Source organism: Mixophyes fleayi, chromosome 2 (genome assembly GCF_038048845.1).
Source record: "Mixophyes fleayi isolate aMixFle1 chromosome 2, aMixFle1.hap1, whole genome shotgun sequence".
Taxonomy (NCBI): Eukaryota; Metazoa; Chordata; class Amphibia; order Anura; family Limnodynastidae; genus Mixophyes; species Mixophyes fleayi.
In genome coordinates, this window is record NC_134403.1 from 92,151,729 (window position 1) to 92,178,200 (window position 26,472).

At 37.3% G+C, this 26,472-nt stretch overlaps 1 protein-coding gene across 2 annotated transcripts; it reads left to right on the forward strand.

Moving 5' to 3' along the window:
• The first annotated feature begins 777 nt into the window (after positions 1 to 777).
• Positions 778 to 24,645, forward strand: CCNT1 (cyclin T1). 2 transcript variants are annotated; one of them, XM_075199651.1, is made up of 10 exons: positions 778 to 986; positions 3,271 to 3,352; positions 4,715 to 4,843; positions 6,740 to 6,800; positions 8,442 to 8,504; positions 9,089 to 9,142; positions 10,449 to 10,494; positions 11,922 to 12,085; positions 13,082 to 13,152; positions 14,077 to 24,645. In XM_075199651.1, exons 1-10 carry the CDS (start codon positions 841 to 843, stop codon positions 15,226 to 15,228), a joined length of 1,968 nt encoding a protein of 655 aa, XP_075055752.1. In that variant the 5' UTR covers positions 778 to 840; the 3' UTR covers positions 15,229 to 24,645. The 2 variants fall into 2 exon arrangements, with proteins under 2 accessions (XP_075055752.1, XP_075055754.1); XM_075199653.1 differs by lacking the exon at positions 9,089 to 9,142 and having other exon boundaries at positions 781 to 986.
• Positions 24,646 to 26,472: the final 1,827 nt, after the last annotated feature.

The following is a 26,472-nucleotide window of genomic DNA, read 5'->3' on the forward strand; positions in this document are numbered from 1 at the left end:
ATGAAGCATCGCCCCATAGCAAAATTTGGGTAGGGGCTCAGCAATGACAATCTAGCTTCAGGAGCCTGGTGCATGCTCAGAAGAGGCTTCAAAAAAGTAGAGCAGGGCCTCAGGGGGATGGGGAGCCATTTGTTATTCCTGGTCCACTTCACTTCCAGGCCCTGTAGCGGCTACACCCCCTGTAGTTCCGCCACTGCTAAGACTTGTAAAGAACTTTCACTTTAAGTGGTTTCCTCTTATTCTATTAATCAAGAGATCATCCTTCATGCCTACATTCCTCTGCTTATGTCTAGACTCTCTTAAAAAATGCATCTGCCTTCACATCAGCAGCAACAGCACCCAGTTTTTAAAGTCGTCGTCGTCATCATCATTGAGTATTTTAAGCTACGCTATAGCAGGTGCAAAAGAAACGCACCTAGGCATATGTGCATTCCTGCAGGCCTGCATGTGCCACACTGTCATAAACACACCTTGAACGTTAAAACACCACTTCCTCCCCGCCCCGCCCCGCCCCGCCCCTCCAGGCATAGACAGGTGAAAGCCTATGAATGTGCCCTTTTTCTGAGCATGCGTAGAACGATTTCAGGACAGACGTTCTACACGAACTGCCATACATCTGTCCGCATCTGCCCCATTATGGTCATCTGACACAGAATGTCCTGCATTGTAACAAGTATCGTTGTGAGCCTGTAGTGAGTAAATGGAACCTGTCTCATAGCAACCTGAGCGCGTACGCCTTGTGACGTACTCCAGGGGGCCGGGATTGTGACGTAGGTACGTTTCCCCTTGTGACGTGTTTCCGGGCTCTATGCGTGCGCGCTCGTTCACCCATACACAGTCATGGCTCCGCCGAGTCGATGGTATTTCACTCGGGAGCAACTAGAGCGCAGCCCGTCCCGCCGCGCCGGACTGGACCCGGACAAGGAGCTATCGTACCGGCAGCAGGCGGCTAACCTTCTCCAAGATATGGGCCAACGGCTCAACGTGTATCCTTTCTCGCCTGCCGTCTGGGCCTGAGGCGTGGAGGGAGGCCTGGAGTGGGGCGGCTGTGCTCGCCACACGAGGGACGCAGGTCACCCCGGCTCGTGTAATGCGGTCAGGGGGAATGTTTACATATGTCTGCGTAGTAATTCTAGTCCGCTGTACGTGTATGTTACATACCCCTCACATGGAGGAGGCCGGGTTATCCCATGAAGACATGTTTATACCGGCCTATAGAGTGGTGCAGAATGGCTCTGTCACGATAGTCCTACCAGGCACACAAAAATAAAAACAGACAGCAAAATACACCTCTGAATAATAAAATTGGGACAGTAATGTGTGGTGTCATTCATTCAATAAAGTACTGTATTCACATTTTTATTTTTGTGTGCCATGGCTTTCTGAAAAATGGCATACTATTTGCCTGTTTTTCACAGTAATTTGTTTTATATAATTCTGGCATTTAAACCATTTTAGTGATCATTCAATCGCACTCACAGAAAAAGCATCAAAATTCTGCAACAGTTGATGTAACTCAAGTTTTTACAATCTTCCTGTGTCTCACACTGTGGGGCATATTCAATTGTCTGTGGAAACGGTCAAAATCTCGCGCTCGTCGCACTATTACTGTACCGTTACTACGGTAATAGTGCGCGTAAAAACAGTTAATACGGTAATTTTCTCGCTGGATTTCAGCTCGCAGCTCCCTGAGCCGCGAGCTGAAATCCAGCTACCTATTACCGTATTAACGGTACTAGTTTTTCTGCGGCGCGGAAAACTAACAATTGAATATGCCCCTATAACTGTTTTTACTTGCACTTCTGTTGAGTCTTAAACTACCACAATTATGTATGATTCGGTATGCCATACCGCCACTTCATCTGCCTTCATTGTAAAATGATTAAATTCCATTCACTTACATACCCATTATATTTTTCATGTTGCCACTTTTGAATTTCCACTAATTATATATAAATATATATATACTGAAAATGATCCTAAAATAAGAAAAATGAATCTTATGTGCAAGCCTTGCCCTTAAAGGAACAAAATGTACATTTGCACCAGTTTTTATACATGTACACCTATAAATATTAAAACAATGTACTAGAAGGATCGCCCAGTTATATGAAATAAGCCCACAAATACAGTGGTTCATATAGTTAATTTTCATAAGTTTGTGCTTCTGTGCAAATGTAATATAAACGTTTAAATTACAGAAAGATAGATATCTATGTAAATGTAGGACAACATGATGAGTGGATGTAAAACTGCCTGTAAGTCTGATCACTAAATATAGGCATGAACATCCATGAAAAAGTTTATAAAAAATCTTGCAAGCAAGAAATAATTTTATTATGTCTCACTATTGCCCATACAATGTATCATTGAATTTTGTATCAATTTTCCCATGCTGTACAGCGACTCACATCAATAAGTGTTCTTTGTTCTGTTATTTTTTGTTTACCATGAAATATGTCATCATAGATAAACTAGGTGTTGACAGGGAAAGGGAAACTGTCAAACACTTAGGGGTAGATTTACTAAATGTTATAAAAGGGGAAAATGGAGGTGTTGTCCAGAGCAACCAATCAGATTCCAGCTATCATTTATTTAGTACCATGTTTCCCAAACCCAGCCTTCAAGGACTCCTCCCAGTGCAGTTTTTCCAGGTCACAAGTGAAATAATTAGTGTATCTTTCAAAATATTTCAGCCAGTAATGAATACGCCTGTGCTCCAGCAAAGAGATGTGGAAACTATGCACTATTAGGGGTTCTTGAGGACTTGGTTTGGGAAAAATTGATTTAGTACATTCTAGAACTTATAGCTAGAATTGTATTGCTTGCTATAGGCGTTACTTCTAGTTTTCCTTTTTAGAAGTAAATCTAACCATTAGTGAGATATTTCCCTTTTGACTAATTATATTCCACATTTAGCCTTTTTCTAAATATTCCTCACTATGTCTAGTATAGTACTGAGTGCAGCAAAATAAAGGCTACATTCCTTGCTAAGTACCCCCTGACTTGGGATGTAACTATGGTTCCACAATGTATCCCCACATTTACATTATGTAGCCGTCACTTATCACCTGCAGATGTCAGCTCTAGAGAACTTTCTCTAATCTAAAGCATTCAGATTACTAGGACTGGAAATGGGAATTGAATCTGTTGCCCACCCAGCCTCAAACACTTCCTGAATAAGTAGTGTTCTTTGTTTTCATTAAAGACATTGGAGTGTTTTTGTTTGTTTTTGAAGATGTGTGATTTTCCTTAGTTTTAATCCTCTAGATCTCAATTGACTATTAATACAGCTATTGTATATATGCATCGCTTCTACATGGTCCAATCATTCACACGATTTCACCGTAATGTAAGTAATTGTGTTCTCCAAAAGGCATTCATCATTTAGAACAGAGGTGTCCAAGTTCAGACCTCAAGGGCTATCAACAGTTCATGTTTTCAGGATTTCTTTAATCATGCACAGATGCGTTAATCTATTTGGCTGGGTAAGTAATTGTCCCACCTTTTTCTATAGACAGAAATCCTGAAAACATGAACTGTTGGTAGCCCTTGAGGACTGAACTTGGACTCCTGATTTAGAAAGTTTAATGTCTGTTAAGATTGATGACTTACAATGACCATCAGCATTTTTTCATGGAGATTTTTTATTCCCCCAAGATGCATTTGAAAAACTTAAAAAATTGTGTATACGTGAAAAACAATATTTTAGAAGGCAATATTTTTCAAAAAAATAATGCTTGAATGAACATAAATATGGATATACAAATTATTCTGGGACTGGCTCATTGGAAGATTTTGTTAAAAACTTTCAGGTATTTATTAACAGTTATTTATATAGCGCCTAGATATTCTGCAGCACTTTACAGAGAATTTTTAATTCTTCACATCAGTCCCTGCCACTGTGAATTCTGTGTTCTCTACCACACGGGCAAACACACACAGATTAATTTTGTCAGTCGTTAACCTAATAGTATGTCTTTGGAGTGTGGGAGGAAATCAATGCACTCACGAAGAGAATTCACACACTCCACACAGATAGGACCATGGTTGGAACTGAACTCACGACCCCAGTGCTGTGAGGCAGCAGTACTAACCATGGTGCTGCATTTGATGACTATTGAGAGCGTTGGACTTTTACATCAGTAGATCTGTGTGAACATAAGTTGCCTCTATTTACATTTATATAATGTTGTATTGTCAGTGTGCAAAATTTAACTTGTGATAAAATCACAAAAATAAAACTGTAAAGGGTCTGTTTTGTCTGACTGCAGAAAATAGCTTATTTTTATAGTGTGGCCTATAGAGGAAAGTAGTTGATGATAGCTAAGTCCCTTTTTATTAGATCCTTCTTTGTTTAGTAAATTTTTGCTTGATTTACATATAAAATTGCTTACAAAGGTAATTACAAATCTACTTAGTTCAAAGAAGTCTCTACAGCGTAAAAAGGTAATTTAGTGAAACATCCTAATTAAAAAGTGACATTTACTTGAGAGTCTCTAGACAAGACGAATGTACAATTAAAAATCCATTAAAAAAATGGGCATGCAGGGTGAACTGGACTGTGCAAAATTATACAAGCTCCGGCCTACTTCAATTTGCCTGCACAACTGGAAAAAGCACCTATGTAGATGTAGCCAAAGAGACCAATTTCATTAGGGATTATGAATAAAAGCAAAACATGTTATAAGCTGTGTCTTTTGTTTCATCACAGACTTTAGCACCTGCTGCTCTGTTTTTGGCTGCAAAAGTGGAGGAACAGCCTCGGAAGTTGGAGTATGTGATCAAGGTCGCACATGCCTGTCTTAACCCTCAGGAACCCCCACCTGACACCCGAAGTGAGGTACATAAGAACTACTGTCATTTTATGCATTTGTAGGCAGGCCAAGAGAGTGGCCCCTTTTCATTCCAAAACACTACATTGAATACATGTGCTCATGCTTGTTAAAATATCTTTGTAGTAGACTGAAAGGCTTCCTAATAGTTGCTGACTCTACAAATTTGTCAGTTTGCAAGAAGCAGATTTTAAAAACCTTTTCTTTGGGCTGCCATTTTCATTGTGTCCAGCTATATGCTTTGAGCTTTTTAATGTAGGTTCTAAAATTAGGGTCCATCTGTTGTCCAAGATTTTAATTGTATAATTACATTGTGATTTCCTGACTCGCACCATATATCAGATGATCTCTGGATTAGTTATTTTGTCCTTTGTTCCATGTATGGTTTTATGCTTTCAGTGTATTAATGTTTAGTTGATAGTCAGATTATCAGGTTTCACAAATGTTATGCCTGTTGACGCAAGATTTTGCGTGCACATAAAGCTTTTTTTTGTTAGTTTGCAACACAATTCAGTGCAATTGAACCTTTGGCCAGAGCACCCACTGACAGGATTGGTGTCTAATTTAGCCACATGCATGGATGTCCATAGGAAGTGAGATCTCTTAGTATGGTTTATCAGGCCTGTTAGTGCTGTCAGAAGATGACTGCACGCACAAGCCCAGAGGAGACATCTTCCGATGTACACACTCCATAATCAGCCTGTTGATTTTAATCGGATCAATAACTAGCATCACAGTAGTTTCTGGGTCAGACAAGCTGGGGTGTTGCAAGCATTGCACAAGTATGAATCATGGTTATACAATTCAGTTATATATTAACTTGACAATTACATATTAAACTAATAACCCATTAAGTGCTTAACAAAATGTTTAGATATCCAGAGGAAGACTGACATCCCAGTATAATTGTAGGGTATTGGTTGTTCAACTGCATTTTAACAGAAATGTGCTAGCTGCTCTGCTGGCAGTGTGATAGCTGGTGGACATCTGTATGTGTAAAGTATGGTTAAGGAGAGGAGCAAGATGCAGCAATAGTAACCAAAGCCTAGAGACTACAATGTTCACATGTCATATGATTTCATAACTAAACACCAGAAAATTGTTAAAGCATGTTTTTTTTCAAGATCTGTGTTATTAAAGCTGTTGGTTTTGTGATCTGGCTATTTAGTTTATGTATTCTTAGTAGCCTAAAACTGCACATTGTTCATTTTCAGTCATACATATCTGGAATGCAGTTGTGTTTGTGAAAGTCTGGTTGTTTAGCCAGTATATTCTGGTTTATAAGAGGATTGTATATGGCTCCTACTTTTGTTCTTTGCAGTGTATGGTCTGCTTCTTGTACTTGGGATTCTTGTCAGCCTAGGTTATATTAATGTGGTCTAAGGCACATGTCAAATCAGTCTAATTTCTAAACTATTTTTGCATATCTGTAATCTGGGCACATGCTGCATGGCTTCAGTGGAAAACGTCAAGTTTTAGTGTACCTACCTACCATTATTATTTCAGTCATGTACCATATACCTGGACTCAGTATACCATATATCAAATTAGATGTTTTATGGTTTTTGAAAAAAGGGTTCAGGACAAAAAAAAGAGGACAAATGTATTACCTACTTGTTTGAATGTAGCGATGTCTTTTCACTGGATCTTTTGACTCTGTTGTTTTGGACCAAGCTTTGCCGTGCAGGTTTGCCAACTGGATTTGGTCTATTCTTCCTGATATTTAAATTCAGCAGTTAATTGAACCACCTATTTTTGCAAATGTTGTGCCGTTTCACTGTATTCAGATGAAACTATAAGGTTACACAGAACCATGGCCAGTTGGTGTCCCTGCCTCTGTATACCCTAGTTGTTTTGTACAGAGTGCTTCCCAGTGAGTAATTTGCCTGTCCTCTCAACAACAGGCATACCTGCAACAAGCTCAAGACCTGGTCATTCTAGAGAGCATTATACTGCAGACACTGGGTAAGTCTTCCATATTGGCTAGAAAAGAGGAAGCCTGGGAAGCCCTAACAAAGCCTTGTCCTGAGCCCTGGAGCAAGACGACCTGGAGGAAGAGTCTGCAGAATAGGAATGTGTGCTGAATGCTAATCTTCTATTCACTGCATTTACAGCCTGGTTGTGTTGCTATGTGTAATCTTTTATTTTATCTTTGGTAGGCTACATACAAACAGGTGTGAAAATTCTGCGTTAGCTATGCTTTTCTAATGCAAGTTAAATGCATGAAAACAGATGCGAAAATAAAAATGATTGTACCAAATGAGACAATATATATTTTGGTTTTTATGGGTGTTTAACTTGTGTTTAAACTTTTTTTTTTTTTTTTTAAAAAAACTTGTACTAGTCTCAATTGAAGCACATGGTAGATGCAGCTAACACATCCATTTCCACATGCATTTGGTTTGAAATAGATAACTTCCTGTTTTGTCGCAGATACATGTTTAAAAAATGCACATTGAATGCACTTCTAAGCACATAGTAAACTCATAAACACTCTGTGGTTTATATGTATTTTTATTTGTGTTTTAATATATAATAAAAAATGCATTGCAAGTACCAGTGTGTACAGAGCCTTAAATCTGCCACCTTAGTGTTGGGATATATACCCACTGGTGTTTTTATTGCATGTTAAAGCATATATAAACCATATTGCATTTATGTATACATTATATAAGTGATAACAAGTGCGTTTCATTTGAGGATTTTTTTTTCAATGTGTCTTGTTCACACCAAATGCATGTGGAAAAGCATATATAAACGCTTCTTAAGCACATCTCATGGTATTTACTTTGCTCTACATTCACATGAATGCAAGTCTTCAAAAACATTAATGTGTGTTAGTTAGATGCATTGAAATGGAAGAAAAAGTGTTAAAAAATGCACTGCAGCAGTACACAAGTTAAACGCATGTAAAAACGCAAATATCTACTTTGTTTAGCGAAAGTGTTGTACCTAAATGCAATATTAGTATATGTGTCTTGATTTTCACTACTACCGTTGATGAAATGTTTTCTTAAAACTTGTTACATTTTGTTTATTGAGTTTTTGGAAATCGCTAGGCATATAAATATATAAAAGGTTGAAGTTTGTTGGGTGGAGTGACTAGTGTAGTTTGTGAAGTATCTTTTGTGTATCCAATTTATATCCACTCTATTGATTTGTCCTCATTATTCTCTGCAGCACAGGTAGCATTCTTGCCATTTATTATATCTTGCGTTTTAAGGGGCATAATCAATTGTTGGTGGTTTCCGCCGCGGAAAAAGCCGGATTTCAGCTCGCAACTCCCTGAGCCGCGAGCTGAAATCCAGCGTGAAAAGTACCGTAATAATGGTATTTATGCGCACTATTACCGTAATGACGGTAATAATGCGCAGGGCGCGTTACTTTTGACTGTAATGCCAACAATTGAATTTGCTCCTATTTATTTATTTGCATAGTTTTTTATTACAGTGAGAAAAGGTAAAGAAGTAAAATAAGGAGGGCAGGGGTGAAGGGTATTAGTGGAATTGAGCAGAATCAAGGAGGGATAATCTCTAGGAGTAGTGTACAATCTATAATACGTAGCTTGTTCTCTGGAATACATTTGACATGTCTTTTGTCTTTCAGGTTTTGAGATTACCATTGATCACCCACACACTCATGTAGTGAAATGTACACAGCTAGTTAGAGGTAAGAGTTGTGTCTGAAATTATCTATTTAAAAAAATATACATTTCATGCTTTTCTACATTTACACATTAATTTGATTACATTGGTTGGTGATTAGTTTATGCTTACGTTTTTACCATGAACCTGTTCTTGCATCATGGCAGCGCCTGAGATTGGGGAAATTGTAGCAGCATTTAAAGTGTTTAAGTCCCATCATGGTAGTTTTTGCTGGATAAAATAAGGGTGTTCCAACAGTTATGCAGTGTGTCTAACCAGTGTTATACATAAGTATACGGCAATCATGTTATTTGGTGCAGTGTCTTGTAGTGCTGTGGCTAAACCTCAGAATTACTGCAGTGTAACAGATCCCATTTGTAGCATATGTGGAGTGTTATTACAAAGCCATAAGTAAAATGACAAATAAATTACAAATTTCAATGACACCTTGACACAAGTCACATTTGGATGCTACTTTCACCTTTATACCTTATTCTCAATGTCATATTTTGTTTACTGCAGTATATATTTCACTTTCATTTAATTTTGTGATTGATATATATCTTAAAGCTTATTTCTGCATGTGTTTCTTTTTCTTCCAAACCCTAGCTGTAACGAGAACCTGTCATGTATGCAGTGTGGATAGGGGGAGAGCAGAACATGGTATATAGCGTGCACATTAATATAGGTGAAGGGGACATAGAGGGGCTGTTTTTTTTATTTCCATGAGCCACTTTTGTGAGTCATTTCTATTGTTGACACTGGATGCATGTCCCGGACTCATAGATTTGACGATCTGGCACCTGAATTCTACAGTATTTTATTTGTCCTTGTTTTACACAAAGGTTGCAAGCAAACCTGCAATGCTGATGCAAAAAAAGCAGAATAACATTATTAAAAGATGCAAATAAATGTTGCAAAGTCACAGGGATCCTTTGCTCAAGACATGAAATGCATGGGTGAAATAAACATAATATATGGACGTAACTCCTCCTGTGCATGGATCAAAACATCAGCAGGGCTACTAATCGAATCTCTAAATGTAAAAGAACTAAGATATCTAAGTGTGGAAATTAAAAACAATTCAAATTGCTAAAACATGAAGTAGTAAAAAGTCCTGAGTTAGGATGAACACTGTGTCGTTATTACCCTATAAAAGTGCAATTGTTGATGGGATATTTGACAAAAAAGATAAATAGCTAGCATTTGGGATGACAATGCAAGCCACATAAAATTTAATACTTCTAATTAGATGTAAAACAGCGGATGCTTTTCTGGTATTACCTTGCATCATCTTTTTTGGAATGTAAGTCTCGATCCCAGATGAGAAATTGTGCCTTGTGACTTCTATTCTCTTGATGAAATGGCACCTAAAAGGTTAAATACCCAGCTTTCCATGAGCTGTTTTCTTGATCCCTGCAGCTAGATATTTGTGTAAAATATTCCAATAACTATTTTACTTTGTACTATAACGCTGTCACTTTGTTCTTCTTATAGCATGACTTTTTTTACTACATCATGTTTTATAAGTTTTTAGGTTTAGATTTTTTTCAATCCACCATGAGGTTTATTTAAGGGGGCGGGCGGGATTTGACTTCCCCAATCTGGCTCAATTTATGGCCTTGTGGGATGTGGAGTTTTGATCAATATATAAGAGTAGCTATGTGTACATATTACTTGTATTCACTCATGTGTTTCACTTCTTGAGTCCCTGTGACTTCAAAATGTTCATTTTGGTGTTTCAATAAAGTTCTATTTCTTTGCTTCAAAACCAAAGCTGCAGATATTTAGTTATACCTTGATTCTTTGCATCTTGCAAATCTGATGCATCAATGCGAGTGCAAGATGCTAGTGCCGTTGTGACATGTTCTCTAAAGTAAAATTCCAATGTTTCCCTTCTACTTTGTATCTATTAATGAAAATCAGTATAATTACAGCATTTTAATTATCTGTCTCTCTCTCTCCTCAGCGAGTAAGGACCTGGCTCAAACTTCATACTTCATGGCAACCAACAGGTTAATTTATGAACATGTGTCTGAGGGTGTGGGGTGAAGGAAAGTGCTTTCTTTAAGGTACAGGTGACAAAGATCTGAGTGTAAACGTGGGGTGAGAGACCTAGTACCATATTTAAGAAAAATCAGTGTTAAACGTATTCTTAAAAAATCTCAGATTTATAACCAAACCCACAAATTCAAATGTTTGTGAGTTGGGAGATAAAAAAAAACAACAACGCAGATTTAAAATAAAATAGTCTAGCATTAATTATATGGAGTTTAGATTCTAAAAACTGATCTCTTTAACAGCATATTCACAAAATGGAGGTAAATTAAGTTAATACAAGATTAAAAGTCCCTTTTATCATTTAAACTGTAGTGATCTTCAAAATGACTTTAGGTATACTAGAGGAATGGTCAAGAGAGTGGCAACTACATTTTAATGCCAAAAAATACAAAATCATGCACTTGGGTCTCAAAAACCTGAATGCTAAATATAGTATTAATGGCACTATAAGGGAAACTACTGAGGAGGAAAGGGATCTAGGAGTCACTATTTCAGGTGACGTAAAGGCCGGTAATCAATGTAACAAAGCAATGTCAGATGCTTGGTTGCATAGGGAGTGGAATCAGTAGCAGAAAGAAAGAAGTAATAATGCCACTGTATAGGTCATTGGTACGGCCTTGTCTAGAATACTGTGTTCAATTCAGGAGACCATATTTCCAGAAGGATATAAATACATTAGAGACTGTACAAAGAAGGGCAACTATATTGGTGTATGTCCTACAGCACAAAACTTACCCAGAAAGACTAAAAGATCTTAATATGTATAGTTTGGAGCAAAGAAGGGAAAGGGGGGAAACTTTCTAATATATCAAGGGTTATAACAAGGTACAGGAGGAAAACATTTTTCAAAGGAAGAGAAATATTAGAACACAAGGACATGCACTGAAACTGGAGGGAAGTAGGCTCGGAGCAAATTTGAGGAAAAATTACTCTACAGAAAGGGTAGTGGATAAGTGGAATAGCCTCTCATCAGAGGTGGTAGAGGCTAATACAGTAGAACAATTTAAACATGCTTGGGATAGACATAAGGATATCCTTGCAAAGAACTAAGGATCAAATAGGGTTTGAGGTTACCAGAGGTTTAAAAATGGGCATACTAGATGGGCCAAGTGATTCTTATCTGCGATCAAATGCTTTGTCTAAGAGAATTGAAACAAGCCAGAAACCATAGACTGAGAGTTAATGGAAGAGGCAAGATCCCCCAACAGCACAAAGTAGTGATGTAAGAAGATTGTAATGACAAACTGCCCTCTATATGAAACAAATTTGATATGTTCAACTTGTCTTTTCACATTAGGCTAGTGAGATAGAATAAAATATATCCGTTAGAGTCAGTAAAAGTGTTGTTATCACCTCTAATTCTTAATCTTCTTTCCTATAGCCTGCATTTAACCACGTTCAGCCTTCAGTACACCCCTCCGGTAGTGGCGTGTGTCTGTATCCATTTGGCCTGCAAATGGTCTAATTGGGAAATCCCAGTGTCAACAGATGGAAAACCGTGGTGGGAGTATGTGGATGTGACTGTGACATTGAAACTTTTGGATGGTTCGTATTTGTACTTTGTTTCTATATAGTTTCTCAAATGAGGTGTAACAATAACAAAATAAGTTGTTTACACTGCAGTTTTGGACTTAAATTTCATTTGGTGGGGATTGCACAAACCTAAGACATTTGCCAATATCTGGGCCAAGAGTTATAAACGTATTTAATTGTTACAAAAATAATTACACACTTTTATGTCTATAAGGGATACTATCCAAGGGTGTATATTAGAAGAAAGATTGAGATGTGGGAGATATATGGAGCGGTTTTCTGGAAATGATAGTGTTAAAAACTACAGTGATAGTTTGTCCAACTCGTTTGAAACCTAAAAACTTGCACTGAGCCTTATAGAGAGCATGTAACATGTTAGATATTCGTTGTATTACACAATGTATTGTCTGCTTACTATACTTGTGCCAGAATGCCTTTTATTCTACTTCCTGGCCTTGTTGTGACGTAAGGAGGGAGAATAGAAATGCTATGTTTTCTACACTTATACAGTGCACTAGGCACCATGTAAAACAAGTAATACCTAAAATATAAAAGGTTCACTTTAACATTTGAACTCATCATTGCTGGAGGATTAGGGGAGTGCATTCTTTGTCAGGAGTGAGTATCTCCTGACCTGTGGGGCTTCAAGGCATGAAATGACCTGCTCTGTTAGATAAGGGGAGAAGAAAACAGTTTGGTTTGGAATTCTTTTTTGTCTTTTTAAACTTTATTTCAAGAGGCCACAGCTTAAAGTGAACTGTGGTCAAGACTAATGCTGTTTGTTCATATAATCAACTCTGCAGAACCAATAAAATATAAGTCCAGCTGGATGTATTGAAGAAATGTTGATGCCAAGTAAATTATATCCAGAACTGATTGTGTGACTATCATACTTGAGAGTAAATATGGATTTTAGCCCTGACTGTAGATGAATTGCTATTTACAGTGTTTGCATTTCATCTTTATCTGCCTTAATTAATCTAATTATATCCTTTTTTTACGTTGCAGAATTGACACATGAGTTTCTACAAATCTTGGAGAAAACTCCCAATCGTTTGAAACGCATAAGAAACTGGAGGGTAAGGTTACTACTGTGTTTATATGTTTATTATATATGATATATATTATAATTTGTTGAGTGCAAGGAAAGGAGGACAGGTGACACAGTGGTTTCCATACCATTTTGCATTAAATAACATAGCAATAAGTATGTATTTTGGAAATCATGTGTTTTATATTACACACACATTATTTTATATTGCTTTTTTACCCTTATTATTGTTTATCCTCTCTAAAGATATATCCATTTATGGAGGCATAAACATTGTTTTAAAAACATCTTTGCTTCCACCATTAGGAAGATTTGTTTGCTGACTATGTGCCACCAGACATCACAGCAATATCTGGCAGAGCACATTGCCGGCCATTTCTGTAAGGGATCTCTGCTCATTTTTCGTCTCACAACATAGAGGAGCAGAGATTCTAGTCTGAACATTGGCTCAATGTGTCTCTGTGGACTATTTGGGAGACACATCATGCTGATATGAATCTCCCTTTTTGTGTTACTCTGTATGAGCTGCTGGACTACCAATAGTTTCACATTGTTATATCCTACGCTGTACGGGCCAGTATAGAAGGTCCCCCACAGGGTGTTTTAAAATAGAACATTTTATTCACAGGACAACATTCTTAAAATAGAAAGTACAAACCTGATGCTTAGAGCAAATACCATACATTTACATTGGCAAAACTAAAGTTAGTGGAAAAAGCAAAGCTTTAATTCTCACAAAAAATGAGAAAAGAAAAAAACAAAACAATGTTGTAAAGCAGAGAAATGGAGGCACAAAAACAAAGACATGTTTATTCATAAAAACCCCAAGTAATTTTGTATTGACCATTACTACTGGTCAGCGTTACTAAATGAACTTAAAGAAAATTATTACATTTTTAATTCCTGTTCCTTGAAGTTTTAAATAAACTTTTTTTTTTTCTCTCTCATGCAGATCATTGAGGCAAACGAAAAACCCAAAGAGGATGGCTGTGAGGCAGAGGATGGTAATGACAGCCTCTCTGAACAGACAATACTTCGAATGCTCTCCCGCAGTGGTGTGATGAGCAATTCCCCCTTCTCAGATTCTTCTTCTCAGTCATTCTCCGTAACAAACCTGGATTCTGGGATATTTGGAGGACCATGGGGAGCTCCTCTAAATAACCAGCAGGATCAAAATAGAACTAGTGAGCATAATGTATGCATGGATCAGTCCCAACTACCAGTTAACAAACCAGCACCCATAGCAAAAGTCTCACTGAAAGAGTACCGTGCAAAACACGCTGAAGAGTTAGCTGCACAAAAACGCCAGCTGGAACATATGGGAGCCAGTTTAAAGGAGCAGTATGCATGTGCAGCTCAGAACCTTCTTATTCAGCAGCAGAGAGAGCGCGACAGAGTGGAGAGTCACACGTCGCCGATCATTCTGAAGATTCCTTTGCATGAAGTAAGCCATGACCGGACAGAGAAAGCCACCAGCCTGAAATTACGTCTCCCTGTGTCCAACCGGGAGAAACCAGAGGAGGGAAAGATCCGCATTAAGGTGCCAAGTGAGGAGAGCGGTGGGAGCGGCAGCAAGAATAGGGACAAACACAGGGGCAGTTCTTCATCTTCACACCACCACAACAGCCAGTCCCACCGACAACATCATCAGGACACATCCAGCAGCTCCACTAGCAAACGATCTTCTATTTCTTTAGGAGCCCCTTCCCACAAAACATCTGTACCATCACGAAAAAGACCTCCATCAGAAGATATGACTAGTCACGAACCTGCTCCTCACAAAGCAAGCAGGACTTCCAAACTTCCCACAACCAACTTTCCAGTGACAGAAGCACCACACAGAGCACGGAGCAGTCATGACAAAACAGACAGAGAGCCTTCTGGTGCCAATGGGCACAGTGCATCAAAGGTGATTGATTATCAAGACACTGTGAAGATGTTACATTCACTGCTGAGTGCACAAGGAGTGCAGCCCATGCAACCCCCTCAGTATTTACATCAATATGGGGAGTATCGTAAGCCTCGGCCTAGCAGCACAGACAAACCAAGGCCTCCTCCACTCCCTGCTGAGCCACCTCCACCCCTGCCCCCACTCCCTAAATAAAGGCTAGCTTTGCAAGTTCACGTTGTAAGACTAGTTATGTAGCCACTTTCTTAGCACTCTTTTACCAGCATAATGTTTTTTTCTGTGCTCTTCCATGTACTTCTTGATCAAGTATAATACGTCTTAGGATACATTTTAAAATCTTATTTCTTGTCATTTCCATGTTTCCCTCCTGTCTAGGAATTTCAAAGTATGCCGGTTTTATTTTCTAGATAACTGGTCTGTCTCAATCACCATAGCTAATTATTTTATGCTTATTTATGTTGTTGTCTTCTTTGCTGCTGTCTTCTCTTCAAACGGGTCGTAGGTTTTAAACAAATTTGTCTTGGAAGAAATGTTGCAATGTTAACCCAGAGATCAAGATGCTATCTTAACTGAGATTTTCTAAGCAGCAAATTAGAGGTACAGTTTGTCTTGCATTCTTGGCCTGTAACAGTATTTGATGTGTGTCATTTTCTCATCTCAGGATTTATCTGAAAACCTACTCTGCATGCCATTTGGAATCACTGTGTGTAACATGTAGGCTGAGTGTTTACATATATGCAGTTTCCTAAAGAGGCTTGGGGTCATTGTGAAGAATGAGTGTTTTGAATGAGTCTGTACCTTGGTAGCGTATTTAAGCAAGTTTACCATAGGTTGTGTTTGGCCTCTTTTCTGTCCAGCGTTGGATCAGTTGGCATATTTGGTAATCACTCAATTTTCAGTTTTTTTGCACTGTTGATTTCCTTGTATTTTAACGCCCAGTCTGTACTGGGAAATTGCTGTAATTTTATAGAGGCTTATGGGCCATTTCATGTAAGCCTGATCACCATAATATCTGCACAATCAGATGTCAAATTGAAAGGGGATATAACATCAGGTTACAGAACAATGGAAAAAAGAATTAACTTCATTTACTCTAAAATGACCACTTTTTCATAAATAACTGGCTACAAATGGTTGGGCTTGTCTGATTTACAAATGCATAAATGTCTGTTCTGAAAAAGGCCATAGTCTGCCATTGGGTATTTTCAAAGTAATGTGACTGCAGATCCCCCAAAACGATGTTCATTGTTCTGCTGTTTCAAAGCAGAAGGGTAGAATTGTTAATGGATTAATATACTGAATAACTGAAATGTTCATATAAGATACACAAAATACATTGTTAATTGTTGCTACTTTTTATGTAAGTGAAGGGTAATTAGTTCATCCATACTGCGTCCCAAGAGGTTACAGCCACCCCACAACCCTTGGACAGGATTGAAAGTGGAGTATATATATTATAAAAAGTAAAAATGCAAAAGCATATAGTATTAATTATACTGCCTAGCACCTTTGTTTAGATTGCTACATACACCCTGTAGTACAGTGTGACTAATGGTGACTTGTACTTAGAATGTCTCCTCTTCTTACATTGAAATGCCACATGCATATGTCTGGTCCCAACAAACGTTTCATCTGCTCAATGTGGGGAATGAATTGCTTGATGCGAGTATCTTTCCGCACTGGTGATTTGGGGGTAAATGTATCAAGCTGCAAGTTTGAAAAGTGGTGATGTTGCCTATAGCAACCAGTCATATTCTAGTTATCATTTATTTAGTACATTCTACAAAATGACAGCTAGAATCCACTTGGTTGCTATAGGCAACATCTCTACTTTTCAAACTCGCAGCTTGATACATTTACCCCCTAGATCTCTTACATCAGGCTGTTCATTTAAGTGTAAAATAGTGTCAAGTCAGGGAACTTTCAGAAAGTCACTGGAGATTGTATCTAACAGTCTGAAGTACTTGGGTGCTTCCATCCTGAACTTTAAAAAAAAAAAAAAAGTAATTCACAGTGGAATTATTCTTAAGTATAAACACTTCAGTTATATTAAGTATATTATTTATCTCAGTAATACATGTTTTTCTATATGGCTTCACTTGCTTTTTGTTTGTTGTCAGACATTATTATGTGTGATTTTTGTATATGGACTTTATATGCTGCTCAAGAATTGGATCCCACATTTGCTAACAGGAAGGTTTTCCTTGTCAGACTTTTTCACTCTTTCTAAGACTGCACAGTACTATTCTTGCAGACACCGGTTTGTTGTATGAGGACACAGTTATTATTCTTAGTGGGATCTTCTGCTATTGATAACTCTTACATGGGGTAATCAGATTGTAGCCCAAGTTGTGTAAGAAAAGGTATCCCCAAACTGAATCAGATTTGCCCCTATGTTGCCTATTGATGTGCTGTGGTTGACATCAACCTTTAGAAAAGATCTTGATGTCGCACTGATAATTAGAAATCCTCTCCATATATCATTTAGAGTTTTGTGCCATTTACTGAATTAATGATTTTTTTTCTAATTTTGCCCTATGTCATCAAAGACACTCACTGTGGATACATAAATGCCATATACGTGGTTAAGCACATTTGCCCTAGGCAAAAGCCCCAAGATCTGCATTTTGTCTTTATGTTGTTAAGAAAAAGTGAGCTGTGTGATAACACAGTGATCGAATTATGCACATTAAGATAAACATTTAGGCTTACTTTAAATTTGCGGACTTTTTTTTTCAATTTGTGAAACATACAGTACATGGAACTTGTCCCAGTACAGAGAAAGGGAGTAATCTACTAAAGGTTCGTCTGCAGAAATAGTGGTATAAATCACTATTATTTAATGATGAATTGATTCTCTGATTAGAAAAATCGAATTGTAAAAGGCAGTTTTTCTAAACCTTTGTCATTAGATAATCACTGAAATGAAAGCTTTCTTAGGGGGAATTCAGTTGACCATGTGGTGCTGCCAGGCATCTCTGGAACAATCCATGGAGACACATTATGGTGATTTTACTAAAATCTCTGCTTATTTTTTCTCACGTCCAATAAGGAAAATAAGCATTGATTTAAGTACCGGTGAAGTGATGTCCGCTTGCACTTTGCGACTAATTGAATCGGTTTCTAATATATAGCAGGGGGATGTTTGAAAAATTGATTCAGTAACTTGAATTCACCAAAAATATCTTTACTGGTTCAAGAATTCAGTACTACCAAGTTAAAAAAAACAAAACAAAAAAAAAAAACCTTTATGCATTTGTAGGTGTGTTATTAAGTCCCTTGAAATGAATGTTTCAACAATAAAGTCTAACATTTATAGACTCTTCTGGAGTTGACGGGTGAATTCCAAATGGTCATGTGTTTTTTTTTCTTCCCGTTTTCTTAGAGCTTCTTGGCAGAATTAATTGTTGTTTTCCTACTTCACTGGTGATTCTGATGTATTTACATTTGTTCGTTAACACTGATTATGTTCAACGCTGAACGCTTACTACTATTTATTTAATTCCATTAATAATCACATCAGCTAATGCTGCTGGGAACTCCAGGTACATTGAAACACACACAAAAAATGACAGGATCACTTGCATGGTGCCTATAGTGTCTGACTAATATGTGTATTCTAGAATTGGCCTGTTTGGCTAGTAATTGGTAACTCCATAGACAGTTGTTGTTGTTTTATTTTTATTGATTTCAGTGAAGTGCAGCTTCTAAATTGAAACAAACAGGCACATTGAGATGAATATTTTTTTAACCATCACTTGTGAATTCAGTAAACCATTTCTGTCATTGCCAGAGGGGTGACTGCCATGTTTGGCAAATCTCAACTTATGCCTCCACATTGAAAACAATGTGAAATCTCTTTACAGCTTTCATACTTTCAAATGTAGCTTTCAGGAGAAGCGGCAACATGGTAAAACATGTATGAGAAGGAAGCCTGTAGATCTAAATAATGTTCTGTTTATATAAAACACTTTGTTTGGGTTTTCAGTGATGCTGTAGCTCACCAAAAAATAGAAGTATGACTGTTCCATGAATATGTGGATACGGTGGTGCCTTGTAGGAAAGAATCAAGAGTGTTTTATTCGAAGGGATTTTGCACAGCAAATATCACTTTTAGGTAGGCTGCTACTTTTGGGAACAAATATGTTTTGTTTTTGCTCACGTAGCATATCCCTGTCTAAATATAATATTTGTTTGTTAAAGCTATGTGTTGCCTACAGTTGTACATCTATACTATTCTCCAAGCTGTATACAGAGGGGCACAACATCAGATTGTTTGTTGAGGAAACAAGCGTTGGGAGTGAAGAGGTGCATAGTTGTTTGAACAAATGTGTTTGAGGGTCAGCAGAGGTGAGGCCTGCCATTCCATAGTGTGCTGCCCACAGAGAGTGCATGCCTATTTTATTTATCTTGCATCAACAGCCCATTTACAAGGAATGGAAAGAAATTAGATTGCCTGTTGAGGTTTTCATGTTATTTGACCTTGATCACATATTGAAGCCACCAAAAACAATATTTTGTCCCTTTAAAGAGAGAATCATTATAATTATTAGTTTGCTTATATATTGTCTACTTCTTTTTAGATTTGTATTTATTTTTCCTTTCAGAGCAACATTGTAATATGTAAAACTATATTAGAAATATATGTTTATGGAAAATGAGATTGGCGTATGTATGCTGGGAGAATTATGTTTTGGAATATATATATATATAAATATATAGGTAACATGTCTATGCAATGTGAGACTAACATTTGTAGCAAGGTACCTGCTTGGTTTTATCTGGGGTCTGATACCATTTTGAAATAATTTTACGTACTAAAACAGGAATATCAGGGTGTTTACTATTGGCATCAGTTAACTGTCTCTTCCCATTTGCCAAGACCACACCACAAAATCAATGTGATGTCCTAATCCGTCCAACAAATAACTGCTATCGTTCTGTATGTGTTGTCACCTGCCAGCCCCACTAATGGAGCTCCAAGTGATTCACGCACTTGACTTGAGCAACAAATGAGCATATTTATCCAATTTGCCCACCCACAATAGTGAACAAATTAAAATTGTATCCTGTTATTTGAGGAAGGGATTGATTTGCCCTGTATGTGGACTGCATTACACCTATGTTGATGGGGGGATTATGAATAACTGGGAAAACTATAATATTTAATAGTTTGCATGGAATGGGATTTTTTCCGCTCACCAATCTTATTTTCAAATACAGAATAAAATACTTATTTGATATTTAACTTAAAAGTTTGAACAAAAGAGTTGTTCATATATACGGCCATAGGACAGGACAAGTATGCTGGTGTAGATGTAAGGCAGTTTTACAGACTTATTTCATACTTTTGTTATTGTCATTTACTAATCTTGTTTCTATTGATAAGTTCTTGATGTTTGCAGAATGTATTGTAAAGAGTTCAAAGACTGGGAAAAGAAGTAAAGGATTTATAAAATAACATAAGACAAGTAGTAATTCAGAAACCAGTACTCCGCATACTAATAGGCAGGATTTTAGAATGCACATAAATTGTTTAGTCTGGTTTTTCTCATACGTTTGAATATTTCATATAGTTTGTATCAGGTTTTCATGTCGGCAATGTTGAGGAAACGTCAGTGAAACCCACTTGTCCAATGAAATCCTACAGGCAGCATTTTCAGTGTGGAAACAGTGCAGGTTTTCTGTAAAGTGTTACAGAAATCTGCATGAAATACACCAAAAAGTTTATTTTTCTAGCATTAAGACCAATACAGAATCATTTTACAAAAGATTCAAACTGCAATCTAACTGTAACTTGCATGATAAATGAAACCAGAAAGGGCCTAACAGATTAAGTCAGGTTTCTGATGCTTTTGGCCAAGTCCTTAGGATTCTGGCAGAACCTGAATTTTGCTCAGACCTTTTAGTCAAATCATGTATTTGTAGAATTAGTACATCCCTAGTTAATATTGTATTTTTCCATGCATAGACAAAAAAAATAATTATATGCCTAGTGGGAAATACCTTCCTCTAACATGGATGTTTTAAAGCCCTTGTCAATTGGATTGCATGAAGATGTTATGAAAGCAGCTAATGTAGGACTTTAACTACCGAAAGGGCATAATGCATTCAACCAACGTTTCTTAGTTACAGATTTGGAACAGCTAATTGATAAATCGGATGAAATTTGTATTCCTCCAAATGTTACAACTGTAAACCTGATCCATAGTACTGGTTCCCAGCCCAGTAAACAAAAGTAAGTTCTTGCCATTTCCAGAAACAAAAATATGAACAAAAGTACTAAAAAAAAATCCAAAAGTGAATAAAATATAAAATATACATAAATATAAAATATTGAGATAATATTAAGAAAGTATGACGAGAAAAAAAAATTAAACTATTAACCCTCTCTAATGAGAAATATGCATACTGATGTTGCTAACTGAGTGGTATGCTTGCTAGTGTGAATATTATTTTTAGTTGTTGTGAAAGGTCTTTCCTGTTTTATTTGATGTATGAAACTAGCTTAAAAAGTAATTTCTTCGATAAGGAACGTGGATCTGTCTAAAGTTAAATTCAGTCCTTGCAATAAAATGAATTGAAAAAAAGCCTCACTATGGTATGGGGATTGGGGAGTTTTGAGTATTATAAACGGATAATGGTGTATGCTTTGGTGTATAGTATTTTGTTCCTACCAACTCTGTTCTGGCATCTGAATTGGACCCAATAACTAAGTCTGAAGATAACAACATATATATTATAGCTAAGAAATGCCTAGCCTATTAGGTGGTATTTATTTTTGTAATATTTTTCTCAAATATTTTTTCCTATAGTGAAGAAACAATGGTATGTTGCTTTGTGACTCTGGTTGATATTTGGATATGGGCAGGGGAGCATGCTGCAAATTAAGTTGTATAGATAGAATAATGAGTAACTGTCATATTGTAATATAATATTGTGATAATAATTGAACATTTGCCTGATTAGGTCTTCTACATCAGTGTATTTCAACTTTTGTTTATCTTGTATGCCCCCCAATGTGTCAGTTTTTACTAATCACCCCCTTTAATGTGTACATTTATACCAAGTCCATCCCACTTTGTGTAACTTTCCATCAAGCAACCCCATATCTCTTTAAATGCTTGAAAATAACCCTTATTTGCTCTGTTTATAACTTATTTTAACTAGTACATTAAAGTTTTATTTTGAGTTAAATGTAACAAGTGAAAGTGCCCCTTGGTAATGGGGTAAATGGTGAGAAATCCTATGCTACAGTAATGTGTATACCTCTGTTTTTAATTGTGTGTGACACTAAATTGTGGTTTGTATTAAGCCACAGTTTATTGTGTACTTATGGAATCATACTTGTACTCCCAGAGAAGCAGATTAAGCAAAGTAATCAGGCCCTGAGCTAGAGACAATATATTTATGTAAATGCTTTATTTGGTGGATTTTTGAAAGAATATGCTGTAACATTTTTACCCAATGATTTTTAAATGAAGCAAATAATGAGGAAACTATAAATAAAGATGGAAAATGATGCTGGATGAATAGAGTGAAAAATGGTTACACATTGATTGCTAAAGGGGATGTTCTCCCCAAAAAACTTTTAAAAATCTCCGCCAGGCAGTAAGACCCTTTGTTTTTAATTCACATAATTGTTTCAAAGTATATATATATATATATATATATATATATATATATATATATATATATATATATATACATACACATATATACATACATGATCACTTACTCTCTGATTGGAGGATGATTAAATTAGGAGCTCTGATTTTTTCCATATGTTGCTGTGTTAGATGGTGGGTGGAGTTCTACATTTTCTCTGTCTACATTGCAAGCAAGAGAGTACGCAGTCAGACAGTCACTAACTGATTTATGTTTTACAGATATTAGTGCTTTGTTACAGATTTCTATTTAAGAAATAGATTTAACATAATCATGAAACTTCATACAGAAATCTGCCCATATTTATAAAGTTTAAAGCCAATTAAATATATAGCTTAACAGTGGTATATTTCTGATGGCGGATAAGCATGGATTCGGATTCTCTGTGACACGTGCAACAAGCGTCACCAGGTAACTGGAATGATTATGCTATCAGGATGGAACTTTTTGATGTAACATTGTATATGTATAAGGCATTTAGCTACAAAATGTATAATGTATGCATTTTACAAGAATAATGAATAAGTGCAACAGACATGTTTGTAATTACAGTTTTATACATGTGGAGCATTTTTGGTCATTGTTTATTTTAGCTGCTGCCTTCATCTTTCATACATTTTTTTTTAAATAAACATGTCCTAGTCTATGCTAATTGGGCCTAATAAGTTAATGCTTTGTGATTTTGTAACCCAGGGGCAGCTGCACCTACTGTGTACTTTGAATGTTTCAACTTTGTATTAATGCATTTAACATTTGTGTTTACTGTGAGGACTTGCTCAATGTTACTTGATGTAACAACTTTAATAGCAGTTGTTTCTGTATTATCAACTTACACTGCACTCACTGTTTCCCATTTTCTTTTAAGCAGTAATTCATCCATTTTGTCCACTGCCCAGAAATGTTTCACTGTACATAATTAAATTTGCATTTGTGGGGTTCAGGTATAGAATGAATTTACAACATTTTTTTTATTAGTTAACCTGACTTTAAGTTACCAACAAAAATAATCTTAGTCTTGAGAGTAACTCCACTTGAAAAATAATGCTGCATTATTTATTAATGTACAGGGTACTAAAACTTACTATAACAATTTCAAATACATGAAATAGGATTTCTGCCTGAAATTGTCTGCTTTCAACGCTGAAATGCACTGTGACTTGACACTCCTTAGCCCAATTTGTAACCGTACGTACAAACTGGACTGCATTTATTGTTTCCATGCTTGCAGTAGTCGCTGAGGAGTGTTCGTTTTATGCAGACTATTTCAAGCAAACATTCTATTTCAAGTATCAGGAGTTATTCCAGTAAGTTTTGGAAAACAACTTTATGGTTTGAATTTGGCAAAACATTTTTGAGTGGAATTATCCTTTTAAAAAAAAAAGAAATGAAATTTAATTACGTCTGTCTTTTATACATGACTATTGCTATCAGTGTTGAGGAATAATCCATGCACACTACCACTTCTGTAGGTATAATTTCTACATATTATTTGCCATTTAGCTAGGAGCTGGTGGCTTATGGCTCAGTATTGTCACACAGCTAACTTTCGAACCATCTTGCATGTTTTCATTAAACACCCTGACTGAATCTTGGTGATTTTATTTTATTTTCTCATCAGACCAAAGAGCAAAATGGTTTTGCTAGGAGTAGGGAAGCGGGGAATGTCTCAGGAATAGAAGTAATATGGTGCTGGTACAGTACAGGGGCCTGTTGCTCATTTAGAGCATTCACTGCTGTGAGCATCCAGAGCCCAATAATAGTCTCTCCTTTTCTTGTATCTAGGGTGAAAAGATTTAAGAACAATGACAGCAAGGGCTTTTTACTACAGCTTGAATGTTGTAAATGAATTTTATATTCCAGCCAAGAAATGTTTGATATCTTGCTATGAATACATTTCTATCTATCCATCACATTGAATAAATGTTTAAGCTGATATAAGAATGATTTCATTGTCTGTTGTATTCCTTTAACGTTCCATATGCAAGTCATTACTGCTAATTGCAGCTCTGGTGCCAGCTCAGGACTTGGGATGATTAGATCCTGACTTTTCCGCCATTTCTGCACAGTGCTCAGCAAACAGTTGCTGTAGAAATGAAAATGTATTTGTGTCGCCATCGGTCTATTCTGGCCTACTGTTTTACACCTCCCCACGTAACATTAACTTCCCCCACCAGTCCCCAGGTAACATTAACCTCCCCCACCAGTCCCCAGGTAACATTAACCTCCCCCACCAGTCCCCAGGTAACATTAACCTCCCCCACCAGTCCCCAGGTAACATTAACCTCCCCCACCAGTCCTGAGTTGGTCTACATCAGTGGTTCCCAAACTGTGTGCCGTGGCTCCCTGGGGTGCCTCAGCGATCTCACAGGGGTGCCACGGACAGGGCTGGTGGTAAGCAAGGCAGGGGACTACTTGATAAATATTTTGGCTTAGGGGTGCCTTGTAAAATTTATTGGGGACACCAAGGGTGCCTCAAACTGAAAAAGTTTGGGATCCACTGGTCTACATGGAGGGAGGACGCAGCCACCAGGAAGCGCAGGGCCACCCAGACTAGACCTCCTTTAACTGCAGCTTGGTTTGCCCATACCCAAATCAGGCCCTGCTAATAAGGCTGGTGCAGGCAGTTTATTATAGGACCAACAAAGGGAATATCCGGCCCAACCCACCACTGATACTAACATAAGCAGATAAATTTGTTTTAAAACTTGAAGTCTAAATGTATACATAAACCAGTCTGCCAAATCATCTCTAATAGGCATTGTCATTAAGAGTAACCACAGTGTCTTATTCATTCTGAATAAGGCATGTTCACATTTTAGTCTGGGGTGGATGGTCTTTGTCGGTTTGTTCTTTGATGAATTGCTTTCAGGTAATCATTCAATTCTAAACTTTAGTTAATAATAATACATTAAGTGGGAAATTTGAGAACAGTGCATTTTGTACTTGGTAGAAGGGGTGGGAGGATCTGAAGTGGATAGTAGGTTGTCAACTAAACTTTGTAGTAAGGGACAGATGTGATTTACACTGGTTCTGTGGTCAACTAATTGGGACCAGGTAAGGTGACTACCACTAGTTTACATCTCACCTGGTCACAATCAGTCAGACACAGAATCCATGTAATGCATACAGTACGTATCCCTTATTAAAGGGAAGAGTTGGCAACTGTGCCAGCACTATTCAGCACTGGTGCTATAATTGTAATACAAAATAAATGTATTTTAACCACAGGGTACACAGCATTGAAACCAAAGTTTGGTTGCTTAATTCCATAGCTTAGGGCAGCACGGTGGCTAAGTGGTTAGCACTTCTGCCTCACAGCACTGGGGTCATGAGTTCAATTCCCTACCATGGCCTTATTTGTGTGGAGTTTGTGTGGAGTTTGTGTGGGTTTCCTCCGGGCGCTCCGGTTTCCTCCCACACTCCAAAAACATACTGGTAGGTTAATTGGCTGCTAACAAATTGACTCTAGTCTGTGTCTGTGTGTCTGTGTGTGTGTGTCTGTGTGTGTGTGTGAGTGAGATAAATGCTGATGATGATGATAGTTGCCAACAATTTTCAGACATTTTGTTGGTTTCACGGTGCACAGCTCAATTGCCATAATTACATGTTCACTGAACATATTTAGGGGCATATTCAATTGACGGCGAGATCGCCGAAAAATCCCGCGCTCCAAAAATATTACTGTTAATACGGTAATCCTGCGCGTAAAAACCGTTAATACGGTAATTTACTCGCTGGATTTCAGCTTGCAGCTCAGGGAACTGCGAGCTG

What these genes read in the sequence shown, in the direction of transcription:
- CCNT1 (XM_075199651.1), top strand. Translation starts at nt 841, where the DNA reads ATGGCTCCGCCGAGTCGATGGTATTTCACTCGGGAGCAACTAGAGCGC. An exon ending in TCACACGATTTCACCGTAAT is followed by an intron (nt 3,353 to 4,714) that starts GTAAGTAATTGT and finishes GTTTCATCACAG; the next exon opens with ACTTTAGCACCTGCTGCTCT. An exon ending in GACATTGAAACTTTTGGATG is followed by an intron (nt 12,086 to 13,081) that starts GTTCGTATTTGT and finishes TTTACGTTGCAG; the next exon opens with AATTGACACATGAGTTTCTA.